This window comes from Musca autumnalis, unplaced genomic scaffold (genome assembly GCF_047663935.1).
Source record: "Musca autumnalis isolate F117 unplaced genomic scaffold, ASM4766393v1 scaffold_1, whole genome shotgun sequence".
NCBI classification, from domain to species: Eukaryota; Metazoa; Arthropoda; class Insecta; order Diptera; family Muscidae; genus Musca; species Musca autumnalis.
The window spans coordinates 333457947-333482339 of record NW_027411644.1 but is presented as its reverse complement, the minus strand read 5'-3'; the positions used below and the strand labels follow the sequence as shown (position 1 = coordinate 333482339).

Here is a 24393-nt window from a genome sequence, read left to right as displayed (position 1 = left end):
CAAACGAGGCAGAGGCAGCAGCAGGAGCCAACAACATGAAAGAGCTACATCAAATCATCAAACAACTATCTAATCAAAGGAAATCCCACAACCATTTAATCAAGGACAATAATGGTCAACTTCTAACCACAACTGAAGAACAAACCAAAAGATGGAAACAACATTTCGAGAACATAAGTTACGACACTGGAGATTTAACACATCAATCTAGATTCGAAAGATCCGCGATCGGCCAAAGAATTAATGTTTCCATTCCAGACGTGGAGGAAACGAAAGCTTCAATTCTAAAGCTAAAGAGAAACAAGTCCCCTGGAGATGACGGTATACCCGCAGAGCTTCTGCAGACAAATCCGGTAGCATCTGCAGAGATATTGCTACCATATATTCAACAAGCGTGGATAGATAAGAGATTGCCTGAAAGAAAAACGATCTGACAGATTGCAATAACTGGCGGGGCATTACTCTCCTCAATGCCATATATAAAATACTGGCAACAATAATAAATGGCAGGCTAAAGTTCGTAGAAATGGGACTAAGAGATGAACAAGCTGTCCATTGTCACCACTGTTGTTTGCTGTGGTACAAGATTAAATCATGCTGATTCTGAGCAAGACTAAAAGAGGCATAATTTGGAATTTCCACAACATCTGGAGGATCTCGATTAAGCAGACGACATATGTCTATTATCCCACAAATTCAATGACATGCAGAGCAAAGCTGAAACTTCCGAAAATGGTTGGACTGAAATCAATGAAGAAAAAACATATGCAATGCGTATAAACTATATAACCGACAACAAGTTTTTTGTCAATAATCACCCGATTTCTTATACTAACAATTTCTGCTACCTGTGAAGTGTAATGTCAATAGACAATGGCGTGGAAGAAGACGTTACAAATAGGCTTAAAACATGGAGAACAACAAACATATCAACAAAAAGAAAAATGTGATTACTCAATGCATGCGTTAGAAGCACACTCCTTTATGGAAGTGAAACATGGCTGATGTCTAAGATCATAGCCCAAAGACTACAAACGTTTATCAACAAGTGTTTACGAAGAATACACCGAATATTTTGGCCTAGAAAACTTACGAAGAACTACTCCTATTAGCCAAAGAGGAACCAATTGAAAAACAAACAAAAAGGCGTAATTGGTAGTGGATAGGCCACACACTTCGAAAATCAAAAGACAGTATATCAAGTGCAGCCTTAGAATGGAACCCCCAAGGCATAAGAAGACCAGGAAGACCAAAGAACACATGGCGACGTACAGTACTTGCCGAACTGAACAAGATCAACAAATCATATAATGAAGTTAATGTAATATGCGCCTTACTGCTATACCTAAATAACGACTGGACGAACACAAATATTTCACCTTTCTACCACAACAACGCTCTCTGAGCGTCCGTATTACCCAAATACGTTGAGTCCAAAATCACATTTCAAACACAAAATCCGCGACCAAAACTTATTTAAATGTTTTCATTCGTAAAATAAATAATTTTCCCTTGCAATGAATTGTATTTCAGGTTTTGATGGGCTTTTGTTTTCAAAATACAAAAAACACACATACATGCATACAAAACGTTCTGTCATAGTTGAATTTGTTCAACTTATGAATTCTGTCAACTATTGAATTCTGTCAGACAGAAAATCAAAAAGAATACAAGAAAAGCGGTAAAAACACGCGGACTAAACTTTTTATACGTCAAATCGGTCGTTGGAGTTGCTCGTGCGAAACAGTTAGCAAAGAATGCAAAAATTATAGCTTTTTCGAGGAGGACGCAAATCTCAAGATTATCTGCTGAAATCGTGGGTTAATCCATCTGATATATCATAAAGTTTGGATTTCGATCCAGCATTTATGAATTTCTGCAAGAAGATATACAACAAACTGCTCTAAAAGTTGTCAAATACGGAAAATATGATGTATATACAATATATGAGAGATTTACCAAAACATGGACCAAAATTGATCATATTTTAACTTGCCCCGTATCCTAAAACGGTAATATTATTCATAGTCATTTAAAATTTGGTAAAACACTGCGTTTTCGCATCTAATTTCATGATTTTAGTTTCTGTAGTTTATACCCACAATTTGGGTAAATACCCGGCTATGTACCCATTTCTACCCAATTTACCCATTTTAATGGGTATTTACCATTTGGGTATTTACCCATTTCCCATCTCTACTCATAAGAATACATGTGTTCTACTTTTTCACCACAAAAGCTTTGAGAATACGTATTTAGGCATGCGCCTTACATATACCCAAGGCACATTTATATAAGGTAGATGCATGAATTATAACAACTAACAAATTTACAAAAACATTACAAACAGAATTCTAAATACATCTGAAAAAGGTTAATTATAGGTGAAAATTGCGTACCTTCTCTTCTTTTATCAATTTCATTATTTTTTTAACCAAAAAAAGTTAAAGTGTTTTATTTATAAATACACTAAAGACTTGAAAATAATTTTTCTCCTAGCCACAATAAATATATTCCTTTTTATGATAGGGTTGTATGCCAACTTAGAACTTCAACAACAATGGTCTAGATTCATTGAATAAAGAGCCAATAAATGAATTAGTTAATTAATTTTCTGGCAATCTCTCAAACCAAACTAAACTAAAATATTAAAAATAAAATTATTAAAAAAATAAGTTACATTGTTTTGAAATGAATAATGTTGAAATAAAATTAATTATTCGTTTTCGCGGTTCAAATGGATGAGGACCGCAATAGAAAAATAAAACTGAAAGATCGCGGGGACCATTTTCGAACGAAAAAAAAATTGCTAATTTCACCAAATATAATTTATTAAATGGACAGTTGCTTAAATTCTAAAAATTGTAAAAGTGGCAAAAGTAGTAAAAGTTGTGAACTGCTCTCATATCGGTTGTACATAAGCACATCAAGAACACTTTTCGAGTAAAGAGTGGTAAAACCTGAAGATTCTTACACGTAAAGGAACAAAGCTAAAGTCTTCAAGCTGATTAGTAACGTTTCCATTTCTTCCACCGAATACAATAGCGTTCAAATTTTCCTAACTTTTGAAAAAGAAAAAAAGTTTTCTTATGTACAGCAAACTTTGTCGAATTTTTGAGTGCTTGTGGGTCACGTACTCATCTCCAGTAGGCGTCCAATATGTACATGGCGGCAATGTCACACTGTAAGTGCTTCACGAACAATTGCCTGCATTTATAATATAAATATATAAATTTTATATACATATGTATATGCATACATATGTAATGTTTGACCCACTCTCGCAGTCGCATATCAACACGGAATTTGTACGCAATAGCCCACATGCATACACACTCGATTTCTTTAATATGGGTCAAGTTTATTGCTTATTGACTGTAAATACAAATTCAATTTTCAGGTGAAGCGTATACGTCATGACGGCTTTCCAGTGGAACAACACAAGGTACAAACAAAAGATGGATATGTGTTAACACTGCATCGCATACCATATTTACAGCGATTCTCGGATGGAAGAGTCCGGGTTTTGAGACGACCAGTGATTTTATTGCTTGCTGGCATATATGCATCGTCTGATGCTTGGCTCTTAAATGGTCCGGACAATTCACTACCATATTTGCTCTCTAGAAATGGCTTTGATGTGTGGTTAGGGAATAACAGGGGCAACATTTATTCACGCCACAATGTCTTTTTAAATGCAAGCGATCCCGAATTTTGGAACTTCTCTTGGCATGAGATGGGTGTCTACGATATGACTGCCATCATGGAATTTATCCGAGGGTACACCGCTGAGAAGAGAATGCATTTTATTGGGATTTCACAAGGGGGTACAGTTTTCTTGGTCTTGAACTCGATGCTGCCGCAATACAACGACGTTTTTAAGACCGCTACACTGCTGGCTCCCGTTGCATATGTGAGCAATACGAAAGGCGCTTTGGCAAAAGTATTTGGTCCCCTACTGGGCACTAGGAATTATGTGTCGAAGGTATTGGAGGGTGTAGAAATGGTATCAACAAACAAGTACGTAAAGAAGCTGTTGTCGATGGCATGTCTAGAAAATGAACGACCTCTGGTATGTGTCAGTCGTTTATGGCCGGCAGCGGGCTATGATACTGAACTCCTCAATAAGGTTTGTAAAAACACCAAATCGCGACGACATCGGTTAATTTCAATTGTTATCATTAATATTATTTTTTTTCTGTTGCAGACACTATTGCCGGACATTATGGCTAACTTTCCCGTCGGAGGATCGTTTAAGCAAATCATGCACTACTTCCAAGGATACATGTCGAAGAAATTTCGCCAGTACGACTACGGGCCGCACCAAAACATTCTCCGCTACCATCAACTCGACCCGCCTGATTATTGCGTAGAAAACGTTGCTGTGCCCACAACCATATATTATGCTGAAAACGATTATATTGTTTCGGTCGAAGATATCTGGAGACTTATTCATAGACTGAAGTCCGTGCAAGCCATTTATAAACTCCCGCATAAAAAATGGAATCACTTTGACTTCATATGCGGCCTGGGGGTACGCCAACTGATCTTCGACAACGTCGTCAACAACCTCCTATCCTACGAGTACGGTTAGGTCTGTCAAAGACAATGGTATACTACACATATACATATGCATGTACATATGTATTTATTCTGTATGAATGAAAAACGCCAAATAATTTATTTTGTAAAATATATGTATGTATGTTTAAGTTAAATTTTGTTCGTATTACGATAAGTTGTGCATGTACGCTACGGCGGGTTATTTATTTTTTACCAACAGTTTATCAACATCGTTAACATTTTTTTTCTAAATTTTTGTTCTTATATTTTATACTAGCAAATGCCCGCTACTTCGTATGCGGAAAGGAAAAAATATATATAAACAATATTTAATACGGGAATGGTGAATACTGGAGATTCTGTTGTACTAAGACCTATTTTATTACCAATATTTTTTCGATTGTAGTCAGAATATACAAAAAAACAAAAAAAATGCCGTATCGCATCCCTACACAACTACCATATTTTTTATATCGAATTTCCAAAACTACGTATCATATTGCAAATTTTAGATTTGACTCCTGGTTTTAACCCTTCACTAACACAGCATTCCCTTCCAGTACGAATTTCCAAACACTAAACTTTATTTCACCCCTTCACAGCAACAATCCCGCACATTTACAATGCAAGGTTCTAGCTTTAGCGGTTTCGCCCAGAACCCGAATAGGTCCGTTAAACTTTCGGCGTTCAAAATGGTCATGAAAATCCACGTTTTCGTATATCCCCATATAACGATACCTCTCGACTTAGTGTATTTTAAAAGAAGAACAAATCTATATTGTCCAATTTTCTTTAAATTTGGACCTTGAATACTCAGAGGATATAAAAGTTTAATTTAAAAAATGTCCACTTCAATCCACGTTTATAAGAAGAGATATTTTGAAGATTTGGAGTATTTTGAAGATCTTCGGCACATTTTCCAACTGAAATTCAGAATTTGTGGCATGAAAGGTTAGAAAAACTTTTTTAAAAAAATTTTACTTAATGTGCACGGGTATGTCCACCGTATATAACGGAAAAATTTTTGGAGGTATTTCAATTTAGGTTTTTTTATTATCAGGGGGTAAATAACTTCTAGTTAACAAAATTGTCGCATTGGATCACGTTTTCAAGTTAACATACCAAAGCGGTCAGAACAAAAACATTTTTGAAAAGATACTTCACGTTTGACTACTTAATTTCAGTACACTGTTTAGAAACGCCTTGGCGTTAACATCAAATCAATGGAACAATATTCAGTACAATTTTTCAAACTCAGAACTTTGTCTCTAATTTTAGAGTGATCTTCATAACAAATATTTTTCCATTTCGTATTTTTTGTACAAATAGCATATTTCCAAATTATATAATCCCAGCTTTGTTCCTACACCCAACACCAAATTTAGTACCTTAACTGTTTACACAATGCCAAAATGGTTTTGGTACCAACATGTTACCCAACTTTTCGTACACATAAGTAAACGTTTCAAAAATTACTTCCTTATATTCAACATATATCCTAACCCCAATTCACTTTTCCAGCTTTATCTGTTCCCCTGAAACCCATTATAGTACCTTTTGTATAAATAAGTACGAATTTTCAAAACCAACTCCTTACCTCCACTCAAAACACCAATTGATAATCTAATACCGAATTTCAAAATTCCAGTTCTACCCTTTACAAAATCACAAATTGTACAAAATTCGATACCATATAGCAAATACCAAAAGGTACCAAATTTTGTACCATTTAGCACTTTTCGTACACGATTTTCCAAAACTACCTCAATCGTACACTCCAACAGTAATCTGTTCACGCAAATACAAATTGCGAATTCCGTACCATTTAGTACTGCTTCGTGCACATTAGTACGATTTTCCAAAGCTACCTCCATCTCTCCATTCTATATTCCAATAGTAATCTTAATTCCAAATTTCAGGATTCCAGCTATTCAAATCCAAATCATACTAAACTCACTACCATTTAGGACTTTTCGACCTTTGGTACACCTTTCTTACTCTTCATCAGTGACCCCCATTCCAAATTTCAGGATTCCGGCCCTATTCGTTAACCCATATCCAAATTGTACTATATTTAGTAGTTTTCGCATACTTTTAATTCGAATTTCCAAAAACCTTTCTTTGTTAATCTCCATCAGTGACCTTCATTCCAAATTTCAGGATTCCAGCTCTATTCGTTTCCCCCAAACCCAGATTTTCCTAAATTTAGTACCATTTATTACTTTTCGCACACTTATAGTTCGAATTTCAAAAACCTTTTATTTTTACTCTTCATCAGTGATACTCATTCCAAATTTCAAGATTCCAGCTCTATCCGTTCACCCAAATCCTAATTGTACTAAATTTAGTACCATTTAGAACTTTTCGTGCACTTATAGTTCTAATTTCTAAAAACCTTTCTTTGTTACTCTCCATCAGTGACCCTCATTACAAATTTCAGGATTCAAGCTCAATCCGTTCACCCAAATCCAAATTGTACTAAATTTAGTACCATTTAGAACTTTTCGTACACTTATAGTTCTAATTTCTAAAAACCTTTCTTTGTTACTCTCCATCAGTGATCCTTATTCCAAATTTCAGGATTCCAGCTCTATCCGTTCACCCAAATCCAAATTGTACTAAATTTAGTACCATTTAGTACTTTTCGTGCATTTATAGTTCGAATTTCTAAAACCCTTTCTTTGTTACTCTCCATCAGTGACCGTCATTACAAATTTCAGGATTCCAGCTCAATCCGTTCACCCAAATCCAAATTGTACTAAATTTAGTACCATTAAGAACTTTTCGTGTACTTGTAGTTCGAATTTCCAAAAACCTTTCTTTGTTACTCTCCATCAGTGACCCTAATTTCAAATTTCAGGATTCCAACTCTATCCGTTCACCCAAATCCAAATTGTACTAAATTTAGTACCATTTAGTTCTTTTCGTACCCTTATAAAACCTTTACAAAAACCTTACATTGTTACTCTTCATCAGTGACCCTCATTCCAAATGTCTGTATTCCAGCTCAATCCGTTCACCCAAATCAAAATTGTACAAAATTTAGTACCATTTAGTAATTTTGGTACCCTTATAGTTCGAATTTCCAAAAACCTTTCATTGTTACTCTTCATCAGTGACCCTCATTCCAAATGTTTGCATTCCAGTTCTATCCGTTCACCCAAATCCAAATTGTACTAAATTTTGTACCATTTAGTACTATTCGTGCACTTATAGTTCGAATTTCCAAAAACCTTTCCTTAATTCCAAATTTCAGGATTCCAGCTCTATCCGTTCACACAAATCCAAATTGTACTAAATTTAGTACTTTTCGTACACATAAGTACGAATTTCCAAAATCACCCTCATGTCTCAATGCTACACTTCAACAGCAATCTTAATTCCAAATTTCAGGATTCCAGCTCTATCCGTTCACCCAAATATAATTTGTACTAAATTTAGTATCATTTAGTACTTTTCGTACACATTAGTACGATTTTCCAAAACCATTTAATTACATCAACTCCACTTCCCAACCTTGATTTCCATACCGAATACCATGATTCTAGCTATATCCGTTCAAAATATACAATTGGTACTAAATTTTGTAAGTTTTAGTACTTTTCGTACACTTAGAGGTCGAATTTCCAAAAACCCTTTGGTACATCTTTCTAGATCTCCATCAGTTACACTCGTTCCAAATTTCAGAATTCTAGCTCTTACCGTTTGCCTAATACAAAGGGTACCATATTTAGTACCTTTTAGTACTTTTCGTACACTTCTGGGTCGAATTTCCAAAAACCCAGCCTTATCTCACCCCTACACACCAACAGCAACCTACACCCAAAATTTCAACTTTCTAGCTTCAGCGGTTTCGTCTGGACGGTGATGAATCAGTCAGTGAATACCTCACCTCACTGCTCTTTTATATATATAGATTAGTGTCCAAAATATAAGCTATAAAAAACAGAGATATAAGGTTGTTCTAATTAATGGAAATTTACAGTTGGTAAATAATACACCATGGACAAATAGTAGGTAAATATGTAACTAAAACAAGTAAAAAAGTATCAGTCGGCTTTGCCGACAGAGATATACCCTCAGCCTGTGCAAATTGAAACACTTTTTTCACAAAAAACTTATGTATTTAGGGGGTTTTAAAATGTTGGTCGTATGAACCGACAAATTTTTGATTAGGATTAAAGTTCAAAAATTTTGCAGAAAAGGTACTAAAAGGGGGTTTTTACACCCTTCGGGCTGTTTTCTCAAGAAGTATGGACTTGCCCCTGAAACAACTTTTACCATCGTAATTGAGGCAGTAAATGTAAGTTGCTGCAACAAAAATCAAAGTGATTCGAAAGCAGATCTTAAAGTGAACTTATCCAAAATTTTGTGTGGGAGGTACATGAAGGAGTTGACAAATATAGACCATATTTCAACCTGATCTATATCTGATAGATATTATGAGAATGTGTAAAGTATGGATCAAATCGGTCACTCCCATCAAGAGTTATTGTGCGCACAATTTTTCCGAATATTTTTGAACTTTTGTGGGGTAGGTACCTGAAAGGGTGGACCGATATGGCTTATCTACGAACTTAAAGTAAGATTGGAAACAATATTACGAAGGCCAAATTTTGGCCGGAATCGGCATTTCCGTTCGAGAATTATCTTACGCTTCCACCCATAAACATTGTGTCATAGGTTTGTTTTTCAACTTTCAGGCTATTTTTTCAGGAAGTATGGACTTGCCCCTGAGGAAACTTGTACCTTCGTATAGGGGACAGTGAATACAAGATGTTACAACAAAAACCAAGGCGACTCGAGAGCAGGTCCTAAACTGAACTTTTCCGAAATTTTGTGTGGGAGGTACTCGAAGGAGTTTACCGATTGAGTCCATATTGGAACCTCATCCAAGTCTGGTAGAAATTTCATAATGTGCAAAGTATGGACCAAATCGGTTACTCCCTTCAAGAGTTATCGTACGCACAAATTTTCCGAACATTTTCGAACTTTTGTGGGGGAGGTTCGAAAGTTATCTTGCGCTCCAACCACTACACACGGTGTCATAGGGTTTTTTGTAACTTTCAGGCTATTTTCTCAGGAAGTATGGACTTGCCCCTAATGAAACTTACAGCGTCGTATAGAGGACAGCGAATACAACTTGCGTAAACAAAAATCAAAGCGATTCGAGACCAGATCCTAAACTGAACATTTCCGAAATTTTGTGTGGGAGGTATCCGAAGGAGTGGACCGATTGAGTCCATATTGGAACCTCATCTAAGTTTGGTAGAAATTACACGATGTGCAAAGTATGGACCAAATCGGTTATTCCATACAAGAGTTATCGTGCGCACAAGTTTTGCGACAATTTTTGAACATTTGTGGGGGAGGTACTTGAAGGAGTGGACCTATATGGCCTATCTTCGAACTTAAATCGAATCTGGACAAAATATTTCGATACCCAAAATTTGAACCATTCGAGAGTTATCGTGCGCACCAGCCTACCAGACAGACAGACGGACGGACATTGGTAGATCTACTCAAAATTGTCTGAAACGGATATCGTACAAACATACTTGGGGTCTAAAACCATTATTTCGATGAGACACATTTTTGGGCGTATCAAAGTGTAAATACCCTCTTTAGCCTAAAGGCTGAGGGTATAAACAAACTTACCGAACACACACAAAATTACTTCTATCTATCTTCTATCTTCTATATATATATATAAAAGAGTAGTGAGGTGAGTGACTGACTGATTGATTCATCAACGCCCATGCGAAACTGCTGAAGCTAGAGAATTGAAATTTTGAGTGTGGGTGGATGTTGGTGTGTAGGGGTGAGATAAGGCTGGGTTTTTGAAAATTCGAACTAGAAGGGTACTAAAAGTACTAAAAGGTAATAAATAAAGTACCCTTTGTATTGGGCAAACGGGAAAAGCTAGAATTCTGAAATTTGGAATGAGGGTCACAGATTAAGAAGAAAGATGTACCAAAGGGTTTTTGGAAATTCGAACTATAAGTGTACGAAAAGTACTAAATGGTACTAAATTTATTGCAATTTGGATTTTGGTGAACGGATAGAGCTGGAATCCTGAAATTTAGAATGGAAATTGTAACTATAAGTACACGAAACGTTAGTGAAAGGATAGGTGAAAGGATAGAGTTGGAATCCTGAAATTTGGATGGAATCCTGTTGGAATGTAGAATTGAGATATGGAGGTAGCTTTGGAAAATCGTACTAATGTGCACGAAGCAGTACTAAATGGTACTAAATTCGATAAAATATGTATTTGCGTGAACGGATTACTGTTGGAGTGTAGGATTGAGGTAGTTTTGGAAATGCGTACTTATGGAAAAGTGCTAAATGGAACTACATTGGCTATAATTTGGATTTAGGTGAACGGAGCAGAGATATGAGAGTAGTTATTGGTAAGTCGTGTACGAGAAGTGCTAAATGGTACAAAGTTTGGTACATTTTGGTATTTGGTACAGAATTTTGTTCAATTTGTGATTTTGTAAAGGGGTAGAACTGGAATTTTTAAATTCGGTATTAGATTAGCAATTGGTGTTTAGAGAGGAGGTAGAAAGGAGGTTTTGAAAATTCTTACTTACTTATTTATACAAAAAGTACTAAATAACATTATAATTGTTTTTAGGGGAACAGATTAAGCTGGAAAAGGGAATTGCGATTGGGATATATGTTGAATATTAGGAAGTAATTTTTGAAACGTTTACTTATGTGTACGAAAAGTTTGGTAATATGTTTGTACCAAAATCATTTTGGTATTGTATAAACGGTTAACGTGAGAAATACCTACTATAGGGGAACGAAAAGTACTAAATGGTACTAAATTTGGTGTTGTTTCAAAGCTGGGATTATATAGTTTGAAAATACGTTATTTGTGCAAAAATACGAAATGGAAAAATATTTGTTATGAAGATCACTCTAAAATTTGTGATAAAGTTCTGAGTTTGAAAAATTTTACTGAATATTGTTCCATTGATTTTATGTTAACGCGAAGGCGTTTCTAAATAATATTCTGAAATTAAGTAGCAAAACGTGAAGTATCTTTTCAAAAAATGTTTTTTTGTTCTGACCGCTTTAGTATGTTAACTTTTAAAACGTGGTCCAATTCGGAAATTTTGTTAATTTAATTAATAAGCGATGGTTGGGTGTTCCTTTTTTCTAAAGGAATTAGTTCATTAGGCTTCCGATTAGTGAGAAAGTCCTTTGTATTCCAGTGATATTTTATCTAGAAATGTTTAAAATGTTTTAAGTTATCGACAAAAATCAGTAAATCGCATGACTCCTTTTATTTTCATTCTTTGATATACAAAATTACCGGTAACTACGGATTGTTGTATTGTATTCTCGTAATTATACAACCAACAGATTTAAATTCCATTGTTTTATGCGGAGGCTATAACATTTATATAAAACAATAACTTTTTTGGTTTCGATGACAAGGTAAAGTCAGTTGCTGATGTTCATAGAAATGGCTAATATATATATACCATAATAATATGAGTCCATTTGAATTCTGCAATTATATCTCAAGTCGTAAAAGGCTCATGTCTATGGACACTGAAAATCAATATGTGTATATGGGCTACGAAATTTATTTTATATCCTTGATAAACAAAAGAGGAAATGTCACCTAAATTAAGCTGGAATAGTACAATTAAGTCAGGAAAGCTGCTTAAAATGGTCGCAAAGAGTGATATTTGCTTAATGATTTCGTTTACCGTAGATGTTAGGATATTTCTGGTAAACGTCCGATATTAATGATTTTAACTTACAAAATTATGTGTTTTTGTGGTACTCGGTAATCCGGACAATTCCATAATCCGGACATCGCCGAAACATGTGGACTATACTGTATTTCATTCCCTTTCCGTATACGAAGTATATATATATATACACTTTTTTTGTTTATTCATTCTGTGCCTAAAAAATTTTGCTGACCGTTTCATGCGATTTTAGAACAAAATTACTCTAAGTGCTCAAGTAACTAAATCAAGAGAAGTAGTAAATCAAGAGAAACAAGTGCCTACTGATTTATTGTTCAGTTGAATTCGATAGTAACGCCTCGGGATAGGCTGGCTATCGAACAAGCGGATTCTGGTATTGTTCGTAGGTTTATTCTTAAACGACCTCTAAATAACTATACAACATGATTTTCTGATCTTTGGTTTTGATGCTGCAGTTGCCTTATTGACCTTAGTTAACACTTTGTTCATTTGTCATAGCCTAGGGGTAACGCACAACCCTAGAGAATGGCCAAGGAACTTCTTTGATTTTCTTCCAGATTATAACCCAGTTTATTACTGTTCATATCCTTTTGACGGACCAAACTAGTACGATCTTATTTTCTAAATGAAATAGAGTCATATTTTTAGGATTTCAACGATAATAAGTTAATTCTTTACAGTTTTCTTGCCATGTAAAGGGCTTAGTCTCTAACGACAAAATCAGCTCTATACTATTACGGTTAAACAATCCTTTCATAATGGTTTTGCTATATATTCTTGGATCTATTCAGAGTTTTTTTGAGAACATGTAACTGAGAAATTATTTTTTTTCCTCCAAACATACATAAATATTTAGAGCCACAACTACATAAAGTATTGCCCCACCGTTTTGCAAATGTAAAATTTCATTGTGACTATTATTTGGCTCTGTATCGTGTAATCCGTTAAAACTATGGCGTTCCCAGGAACTGTGTGCTTTTAAATAATGTTCTCTGAGATATTTGCGAACTTTTTGTACTGTTTCCGATACAATATGCTCCTTTTATTTCAGATGAAAATTTTGACCTGATGTTATGTCAGGGATCAATTAATACCACTACTTTGCGTATTTTCTTTATAGTTAATAGCGTGATGAATCATTTTTTTAGATTTTAAAACAAATCTGCCAGCTTATCTGTAAAACTTTGCTATCAACAGAGGTGTTGTTCATTGGGCTTCTTGGCACTGTAGGCCCTTTTACGACCCATTTTAATTTAAAACATCGTATTTTTTTTGGAGGTGGAATGTCAGAAAATGGAATTTAATGTTCCATAAGTGAAACAAGTGTTTAAATGTAAGAAAATTTCCCAAAAGTAAAAAAGTGGTGCTATTATTTTTTTCGCCTCTTCTGATGAAGAAAAGTGCAGATATAACGCATATGTGATAGAGGTTAGGTATACAAAATATCGGGAACTATATAATCTAAATGTCCACAATAATATAGTTTTCAATTCCTCTCCTATCGTATAAAGGTATAACGGTATTTGTAGGTAAAATTGGTTGGTTCTATTCAGATTAACCGGAGTGTATGTACATATGTTTAATTCTACTGTTTCCATATCATTCCTTTAAATAATTAGTTACCTACAGAAAGTTTATTACAAAATATGTTTAGGATCAGCGAAAATTCTTTGCAAAAGAAAAAGCGGCTTAAAATCATTATTGTTGCACCAAAATATCTGAAATGTAGTATTTAGTCTTCGTTAGGGGTATAAAACTTTCCACTTGAAATGTGTCGGTATAGATCCATGCCTTTATATAGTCCCCATAAAGGTTACCTCCCGATTTTTAGGTATAAGGTGGCCTCAATACCAAACCGAAATGTGTCAAATTTGGTATTTCGTCTTCCCTCGGGGTATGAAATTTTCCAAATGAAATTTGTCGGTATAGGTCCACGCCCGATTTCCGATATTTTGAAGGTTGTGCCCTCAGTATCTCACCGAATTGACTGAACTTTTGTATTTAGTGTTCGTTTTTGACCCACATATTCGTATATATATAAAATGTTTTGTTTTTTTTTTCTTTCTAAAAGTGTGACACTATTTCTTTCATTTGGAATTTTGTGTGTATCTACGCGTCTGTTGTTGCTCTTGTGTTTGGTATTTCTATCAGCGTTGCCGACGGTTTTTGATCGGAATCGTCAAAAAAATCGACAAATCGTCATCAAAATTTGGAAAATCGTCAACATAGTCCAAAACTCGGTTTGGTTACCGTTTATTGCGATTTTTCGCTGATATTTTTGTGAATGAGGCTGGCAACATAAGACATACAACCCACAGCAATAAATCTAACCCACTATCACTTAAATACCGCTATAAAAACAGCACTCAGATAGTTTCCTTCCGCCCATGTTTGTCGGTACACGTACATTTTGGTTGTTGGGCAGTCGGAAATCGATAAAAATTGTCATTCAAAACTGTCTGACAGCTTAACGGCGGCATTAATAGGAAGTTAATAAAGCTGGACTAATATTTTTATACAACAAAATAGATACAATTAATATTTTATCTCGAAAAGTTTTCAAGGAAGATTTTCATCCATTAACAAAACTAAACGAAAATTTTCAGCTGATGTAATTTGAATATGGGGCAAAAACTATGAAAATACCTGTATTCCAGATATGTGCCTAAATATAGCCACTCCGTCTGGAAATTGCATTAAAAAGCTCAAAAATCGAGTTTGGAACATTGTTTTCCTTAAAATCTTTCGTGACATTTTGGTCAAAATGTAGTTATCGTCTTTTATTTCATGCTTTTCTGGCTTAAGTGAAAAATCGTCATTTTGGACCATAAAATCGCCATTTTTTTAATTTCGGGCCAAAAAATCGTTAAAATGACGATAAATCGTCAAATTCGGCAACACTGATTTCTATACATTTCAATAAAAGAAAAGAAACCACAATTTATAAATGTGTGTATGTCGGAGTAAGGCAATGGGTCTCCCGTGAGCGTTAATTTACTCTCGGTCACAACCAGTTAGAGTCTACGCAGGTTGTGAGCGAGAGTAAATTTACGTTCACGGGAGATCCATTGCCTTAATCTGGTATATACAGGTGCGTTCAAAATAATAGGAGTGCCCATACAAAAAAGGGAATGGTCCAAAAAACATGGTTAAACTTCTCCATTTTGGCCTATTTTGTATTTGTTTAACATTGCTCGCATCCCAACAGAAATGTGGAAATTTGTTTTAAATTATTTACTGTTTACACCAATATAATAAATCGTCTTCAAATTTTTTGTTCAAAAAAATAGGAGTGTGGCAGAAAAAGGACAATAAGAATATTTTTATTTAAATATACGACCAAATAGATTTGAAGTTTGTTTGAAAACAAAAGCCCTTTGGTAGTATTCAAAAACAGGCTATTGTCCTTGTGGTGACTAAACCTTTATTGATTAGAGTTGTTTAACACTCTGGCTGTTACCCTAAACAAAACATAATGATTGGTATCCAATAAATTAGTGTATTTTGATCCATGAGCTAAGTTTCAGCCAGTTTCCAATAATCCTCGATACAATAATATTATGAGGTCCTCAGGATGTTAAGTTTGTCTATGCAATCAATTTCACTTCTACTCAAAAATTGTTTAAAGCGTGAACGGTTGCAACCAGGGTTTCGGAGTCGAGGTATTTTTGGGTCGACTCCGACTCCAGACCACTTTTTTTATGACTCCGGCTCCGACTCCGACTCCGGGTCGACTGCGAGTGTAAATTTCTATACCGCTAAACATTAATAAAATATAAATAAATTTTTAACTTTTTCGAATATTTGGGCCCATATAGGCTAATCTATTGGTTTTTCCGAACATATTCTTTAGAAAAGACATCCGTTCGAATATAATACTTAACTACAGAACATAAATATGAAGTAAAATTCACATCTATATTATTTCTACTGAATCTTACATTGGAAAATAGCAACAAAGTACAAGCACGATAATATTCTGGGAGGAACTTTTCTTTGTGAGAAAATAACTCTTGCGCCAGGCATTGAAAATATAACATGAACATATTTTAACTTTTAAGAGAGAGAGAGAGAGAGAGAGAGGGAGAGAGAGGAGGTGAAGGAGATAGCTTTCTCCCTTCATGCCCATAAGCTCAAAACATTTTCATGAAAATGTTCATAGTCTGGCACAAGCCTATGTGAAAATATAGGGACAATACAAATCATAAGGACTCCATGCAGTAAACATTATAAGCAATTCATGACCAGGGTTTAAAATGGATATAAGCCAACAGTTTAGAATTCTTCGAGAGCCTTAAGAGGTGATTCCCAGTTAAAAAGCCCAATAAAATATCACATCAATGTCCTTCATAGGAGTCCAATAGGTCCTTTAATAAAAAACAAGGATGACATCTAACAAAAGACAATATCAGAAGATCAAGAAGAGATCAAGAGTAGACTTTTGTGAGAAGACCAGTAGATCTTCTGACAGAAGACTTATATAAAAGACATTAAATGTCCAATTATAATTCTATTGTCATAGAACATACATTTTGCTTGTAACAAAAATAAAGGATCAACTGGACCAAAAATTTTCTGGACAGGCAATTTGTAATCAAAATATATATGAAAAAACTATACTTCAAATGAAAGAAAATATCCTGTGTTAGCCGATAGCCTTAGATGCTAGTGCTATTTTTTATATAATTTTATTGTAATTTTTTATTAAAATAAATATTTGAAATAAATAAATATCCTGTGAATCGTTCTCTGAATTTGTATGGTATACCGTTTGCTTATATGTTTTTTAGCTCTCCTTTACAATAAATCATGATTTTTGAAAAAAAATGGTGTCCCGAATTTAATATTATATTTGTATATTGTAGAAAAAATTGCCCGGAGTCGGAGTCGAGTTATTTTTTTCGACTCAGACTCCGACTCCAGCAAAATTGCTCGACTCCGACTCGTAGACTCCGAAACCCTGGTTGAAACGTAGTTTTACACCATTCCGTAATAATCTGGCTTTGATTACACTATGGTTCGTATACGACGTACTATATTTTTCCAAATAAACTCACGTTTTTCGTTCAAATATACTTAAATTAGATTAGTTCTTATAGAAAACTGTGTTTTATGCGATGCAAAACCTAATAAACATATTCGTAGGACAACTTCAAAAGTATTTCTTTAAAGTTTGCTTTTTAAGAAAACGTGTAGAAAAATGACTCATATCTGTCAATCATCCAATTTTTTGAATATAAACAAAATAATTGTTCTGCGTGCAGTTAAGATTCCGAGGGCCTCAAAACATTATTTGGGCGAGGAATTAATATCTTACAGATACGCTTTTTTCGTCGATCCTTACATAAAGGTCTAATGGAAACTGGCTAAAACTTGGTTCAAGGATCAAAATACACAAATTTATGGGGTACCAATCATTATGTATTGTTCGAGATAACAGCTGGAGTGTTAAACAACTCTAATCAATAAAGGTTTTGTTTATAAAATCCATCGAATTTCCCAATACGTGCTCTAATTATGGGAAAAATAGCTGCAAGGACAATAGCCTGTTTGTGGCCACATCTAAAGGCCTTTTTGTTTTCAAACAGCCTTCAAATCTATTGGATTCACTACTAACAACTAAGATATTGACAATTTTGGTCTTAAACTCAAATAAAAATGGTTTTATTATCCTTTTTCTTTCACACTCCTATTTTTTTGAACAAAGCAATTTGAAGACGATTTATAATGTTAGTCTAAACAGTAAATAATTTAAAACAAATTGCCACATTTCTGTTAATGAAATAACAGTTGTTGTAAAATTTTCAACCGAGATTGCTGTAATTTAATAGTATGTGTTGCCAGAGGATACAAAAGCTAAACTCTTAAAATTGTAAGTATTTGTCAATGTTTTGGAGAGAACAAGTATGCTAAGTCAACTTAGCATGTTTTCAAGTTCATTACATTTTTATATTTAACGTCCTTTAACTTAAATTCTGTCAAATTTTGGTAATGATCGGACAATCCGAACAGAAGTTATAAACAAATATTTACTTAGCATAGTACTGAAGTTCAAAAAAATTTCCAAACCTTGAGAGCTTCTCTTGCAAAACGCACTTTTTAGACTTAGCATACTATTATTTGGAGGTGTCGATATGAGCTCTTTTAAAGGGAGTATTATCAGTTAAGATATTCTGCTCTAGCAAGCTTAGTACTTTCATAAACGAAAAGAAACTAAGTTTTCCTATTCACGTCAATACAGTTCGTGGTGGAGAGTAACACAAAAAAATATTCGTTGGTTTTAGGAATTCCTCGAAAATTTTAGGTTGCAAGCAAGGCGACGAATCCTGGCATAAACATGTAAACGCAATTCTTTTTATACACAAGTTTATGTTTGTATGGGCTTATACTATTCTTAAAACTCTATTTTAGTCTTATGGCCAGCTTAACCAATTTTCGAATCTAAATTCGTTCGAACAACTACCAAACTTCTGTTTATACCCTATACCACAATGTGGAAAAGGGTATAATAAGTTTGTTTTCCCAAAAATTCATGTAACGCCGCGAAATATTCGTCGTAGACCCCTCATGTGGTATACCAAACTTCATATCTCGACGAGATAAAGCGATTTAGCGATGTGTGTCCGTCCGTCCGTCCGTCTGTCCGTCCATTAAAAATTGTAATCAAGCTAGAGGCCGCAATTATGGACCGATTGTCACGAAATTTAGTATGGAGGTCGGGTTTGGACCAGAATAGAACTGATTAGTTTTTGGCGATGATCGTGAAATGTTAAAGGGATGAAATGGACCAAAAACAAAATTTTTGCTCGATTTTGTAGCCGCTCTGTAGGTCGCAATAATAGTCCGATCGGCGCGAAATTTTAAACGTAGTTTTGGTTTGAGATGAAGAAGTAGCGTGCAAGTCAACGGTATGATCGGATAATATTTAGCGGGTTAAATTGATCAAAACTTTTGTGTGAAAATTGGTAAAATTTCTAATGCACATCTTATAACAGCTAGCCCGGAAAGCTAGTGCACAGGGATAGTGGTATAGGGTATCACATGGTCGGCCCCGTCCGACTATAGTCTGTTCTTACTTGTTTTTTTTTAGAAATATTTAATTTTGTTCTGTTTTTAATCAAACAAAAATGTTCCACAATAACATTTGGCAATAATTCAAACGAATGTGAATTCGAAACGACTTAAAGAGACAAACCAACTGTCCCCACATCGAGGCTGAGTGTCAAATATCAAGGATTTTTTAAGATAAGTTTGCGATAGCAAAGTCGTTTATACTTACAGCCTGTTCATGTATGTCGACCGAAAGGTTTCTTGCGCTTCCGAAGTGGGAAAAAATATTTTCTGTTTATGTAAACACCTTCGAAACGAAAATCTATGCGACTGACAAGCCATACGAAATAAAACGTAAGCGTACACTTGTCCATGTAAATTTGGGTTTATGTATTTCGAAGGGACTGTCTATTACAAAAAGAGAATTTCGAAATCACTCACTTGCTTTGTAAATCTCGAGTAGAACGTAAACACACGAATAACACCGACAATCTTAAATCAAATTTATGCAACACTTTCTTGAAACAAAATAAAAATTCAATTAACTAAAATAATTCAAAATACCGACATATTTTATTTTCTCAAACAAAACAAATCACACATATTCCAATGCTTGTAGGTCCCGGTCCACACTATAGCGATTTCAATAAAATTATTTCATGAAATTAGGCGTTCTTAGATCGATTTCCCCACTACAGCAATGTATACCTATGTGGATTTTGTTTTTATTTATCATTGGGCTCTCATTTATAGAACATAGTTAGACAAATGTACATTCAAATTAGTAGTATTTCGCATAGGATATGTCTGTCTCACGATATTTTGCGGCATACATGAACTCCTTTTTAGACGGACGCATTAGTTTTCGTCCGACGTACATGAACAGGCTGTGACTTTACGATCTGCCGTCCATTTTAAATTATTGATTATAAATCTATATATATATATATATATGGGGATTTCTGAGTGAAATCGGATACTTTTTCAAGATGAGGTTTTTGATTTCCTTTATTTTTTGCTGTGGCGATGCTGCTGATTAACAAAACATTTTAGTATATTTTAAAATTTTTTTTACTAACGGTTCCAGAGATATCGCGCCTTGAAAAAGTCAAATTCTGCAAAAACTACATGCAAATAAATACTCATAACTTCTTTAATATTGGTCCAAATGGGACCATCTTTTTTTTGATTTGTTTGTTTTTTTTTATCAGCTATCGAAAGAAATATTTAAAAGAAAAATGCACAATGGGCTTCAATGCAATTTTCGGGATTTAATATTTAAAATCAATTTTTAAACATGATTGCACCCTTCGATTTTTTCAAAAAAATTTTATGTTAAACTACGTTCAATTACAAAAATTTTAAGTCCTATGTGGTAATGGGATTCGGACGATTACTATTTTTTCTGAATTTTTTAAAATTTGTCAATACAATTTTTCCTTTATACCTTTGTCCAAAATTTATTGTTTTATTAAAAAAATTAAAAGTTTCATTTATAAATATTTGTTTTGATTTTATATTTGTGAATTTATCTCAAACATCTTAAAAACTGCGTCATTTTTCGATTTTGAAAATGCATCAGCGAAAATTCCATTTAAGTTCACTGTGGATTTTTTTCTATTTTTTATGATAAATATATAATATATAATGATAAATATGTACTCTTAGCTTCAAAAATACAGGAAATACAATTTTTGGACAAAGGTATTAAGGAAAAATTGTATTGACACATTTTAAAAAATTCAGAAAAAATAGTAATCGTCCGAATCCCATTACCACATAGGGCTTAAAATTTTTGTAATTGAACGTAGTTTAACATACAATTTTTTTGAAAAAATCGAAGGGTGCAATCATGTTTAAAAATTGATTTTAAATATTAAATCCCGAAAATTGCATTGAAGCCCACTGTGCATTTTTCCTTTAAATATTTCTTTCGATAGCTGATAAAAAAACAAACAAATCAAAAAAAAGATGGTCCCATTTGGACCAATATTAAAGAAGTTATGAGTATTTATTTGAACATAGTTCTTCAAAAATGCGATAATTTCAATAGGCGATATCTCTGTACCGTTGATCAAAAAATAATTTTCAAATATACTAAAATGTTCTGTTGGCTAGGAGCGTAAATTGAACCAAAAACCATTGAAATCTAAAATTACTTTTCTCCGAACTGTCCGATTTCACTTGGAATTCCCCATATATATAAAGAAGGATGATGTTAGTTACTACGCTTATAACTCAAGAACGGCTGAACAGATTTTAACAATTCGCACCAATTCGGAATGGTCTCATGGCAGAAAAGGACAAAACATAAAAAATTCGCGAAAATTTGCGAAAAAAATGCAAAAATATTTTTTCAAGAAAGTCAATTCTTCCACAAATTTCTATCGAGATTCGCGTATGGAGCATACCTTGACACTTATTTGGACAGTTTTTGGCGAAAATTTTATATGCACCAACTGTGAGGGTCCATTGTACGCCTCTGTTTTGTCAATTTTTGAAAGTTGTATAGAATTTTTTATTCACAATCAAATCGATTTTCATTTATTTTCAAGCGTCTTTTTAGGAAATTAACAGCGAAAAATATTAGTGGTAGTTTCGGTCAGATGCCGATTGAAAAGATGAAGATGATAACGCCGAAAGCGGTTTCCACAGTTTTGAGGAAAAAAGTACAAATCCACAAAATTGGTGGCTTATTTAAAAAATCAAGAGATCAAGAGTAATTTGATTGGAAGTGAGGTTGTGGCATATATGTATACTTTTAAACCGTAAGTAAAAACATCTTCGAAAGATCAACTTCCGATTTATGCGGTATAAAATTTACGATGTACCAGATATATATTGATACTGTTCAGATCCTGTCATGATACTAAAAAATTATATCCGCACTAAAAAGGTGTATGAATTCAATCAGTTTAGTTCCCGCAGAACTGGAAGGCAATTACAAATGACCAAATACATACATACATATGTACACTGGTACTGTTGATACACTGTATGTATGTACATCGAAAAAGGATGATATTCAAAATTGGAAAGAAAGAAAAAAACAAGAAATCGGAGGTACTGAAGATTTTTTGGTCGAATTATCTGACAAATATTCTTTATCGGGCGACATAAGTAGGTAAATACTTATTAAACGTTAATAAGTTTGTGATATTTATTTCACTATGTTAGTTACGTCGAAATTAAATATAGGGTGACCAAGTAATCGACAACAGTCACTTGTTGGTGTGACAAGACTTCAAGCATCCGAAACACACAGAGAACGGCAACTAATATAATAGCTCTGCTAACAGGGATCAATGTACCAAGTACTGGATAGTACAGTCTCAGTCAAAATTCAATTACCGCAATTGTCTGTGTTACCAGAGCCATTGCATCTAATTCCGAACTTACAATGCAAGCAGAATTCGGGAGATCATGTTAAACAAAGAAGTCAGAAAAAAGATGACGAAGGTGGTTACCTGATAACGATCGGATCTTTCTGCTCAAAATAGGTTAATTGATTAAATCGCAAAGTTAAATAAGCACTATATTCAGCATTAAATTCAAATTCCTACGATCGCATTCCTTCCTACGAATTCAATTACTTGAGTGAAATATCGTGTTCAGTGGTGAAAACAAGAATTGTAGAAAACCATCGATTATGAAACGAATAGGGGCGTTATGATATTATTTTGCTTCAACTATGCTACCGCGTATTCTTATTTAAATCGCAAAATGTGTTATTTGCTTAAAAAAATATATCTTTGTCCCGATTTACAGTTGCTAATTTTCTCGCAGAGATTGTCAGTTTATAGGAGAGGGAGTCGAAAAAAACAGAAACACTCTACCTCTCAGTACCTTCTCTCTTCTTGACAATTGTCGAAAGAACAATCTAATGTGCATCTGCTTCAAAGATCATCCTACACAGTTCAAAACAAAGAAATATTTGCCACTGAACAAGGTGATATCAATAATAGTATTATAGATTTGAATCAAATCCATCAAGTTCTGTACCTAACCAACTGCGAGACGAAGTTCGCCGGGTCTACTTACTTACTTACTTAGCTGGCCCATTACAGAACATTTGTTCTATAGGCCGAACTAAGAAGAGATCTCCATTCCTCTCTATTTGTTGCTTCGCCCTCTGGAATACCGCGCCTTTTCATCTCATCATCCACTTGTTTGCGCCATCTATTCCTTGGCCTGCCAATTCTGCGTGCACCGCCAAGCGTATTTATACGCATTTTTAGCGGGTTCATCATCGCTCATTCTTATGATATGGCCTAGCCAACGCAATCGCTGCATCTCGATACGTTTAACAATATTGATGTCGTTGTATAGCAGATACAGCTCGTGGTTCATGCGACGTCGATATTCACCGTCAACGCAGATTGGTCCGTAGATCTTTCGAAGAATTTTTCTCTCAAACACACCAAGCACTGCCATGTCTGCTTGCGCAAGTACCCAGGCTTCGGAGCCATACATCAGTACGGGTAGTATCAGTGTTTTGTAGAGCGTTATTTTTGTTTGACGAGATGTGGCTTTGTTTTTAAACTGCTTACTTAAGCCAAAGTAGCATCTGTTGGCCAATACAATTCTTCTTTTTATTTCACAACTGATGTCGTTTGTTGTGTTTACGGAGGTGCCGGGTCTCCTAGTAAAATATAAAATTATATAATATTTTCACAAAATAAACCAAATTTAAAACGAATACGTTAGAGTACGAACGATTCATTTCAAAAACATTTTTTTACAAAAACAGTTACGAGATCTGTTTATTTTGCGAAAAGAAGATGGATAAAGATTATGAGATCTAATTTAACTTTTTTATTTATTGTCTTTGGGATATGCATTCATATTACAAAATATTTCAATAGAAAAGGGCCTTAGGAATTGCATACAAAACCGCTCATAAACATTAATAGCCATATATTTAACACAATTGTTTTATTATCAGTGGGAACATACACTTAAGCTGAAATATTGGTTATAATTAATGATAAGATAAGCATTTTGCTTTTGGTGTTAGGAAAAATGTATTTTCATCTTGTATTTT

General features: G+C 34.3%; 1 protein-coding gene across 2 annotated transcripts in view; it reads left to right on the top strand.

Moving 5' to 3' along the window:
* Nucleotides 1-5018, top strand: part of LOC141390252 (lipase 3) — a 64232-nt gene extending 59214 nt beyond the window's left edge. Inside the window, exons 2-3 of one of the 2 annotated variants that reach the window (XM_073963085.1) lie at nt 3401-4129; nt 4208-5018. In XM_073963085.1, the coding sequence (XP_073819186.1) occupies nt 3401-4129; nt 4208-4594 (1116 nt within the window). In that variant the 3' untranslated portion in view covers nt 4595-5018. The remainder of the gene's footprint in view (nt 1-3400; nt 4130-4207) is intronic. The other variant, XM_073963086.1, reaches the window with a different exon arrangement.
* Nucleotides 5019-24393: the final 19375 nt, after the last annotated feature.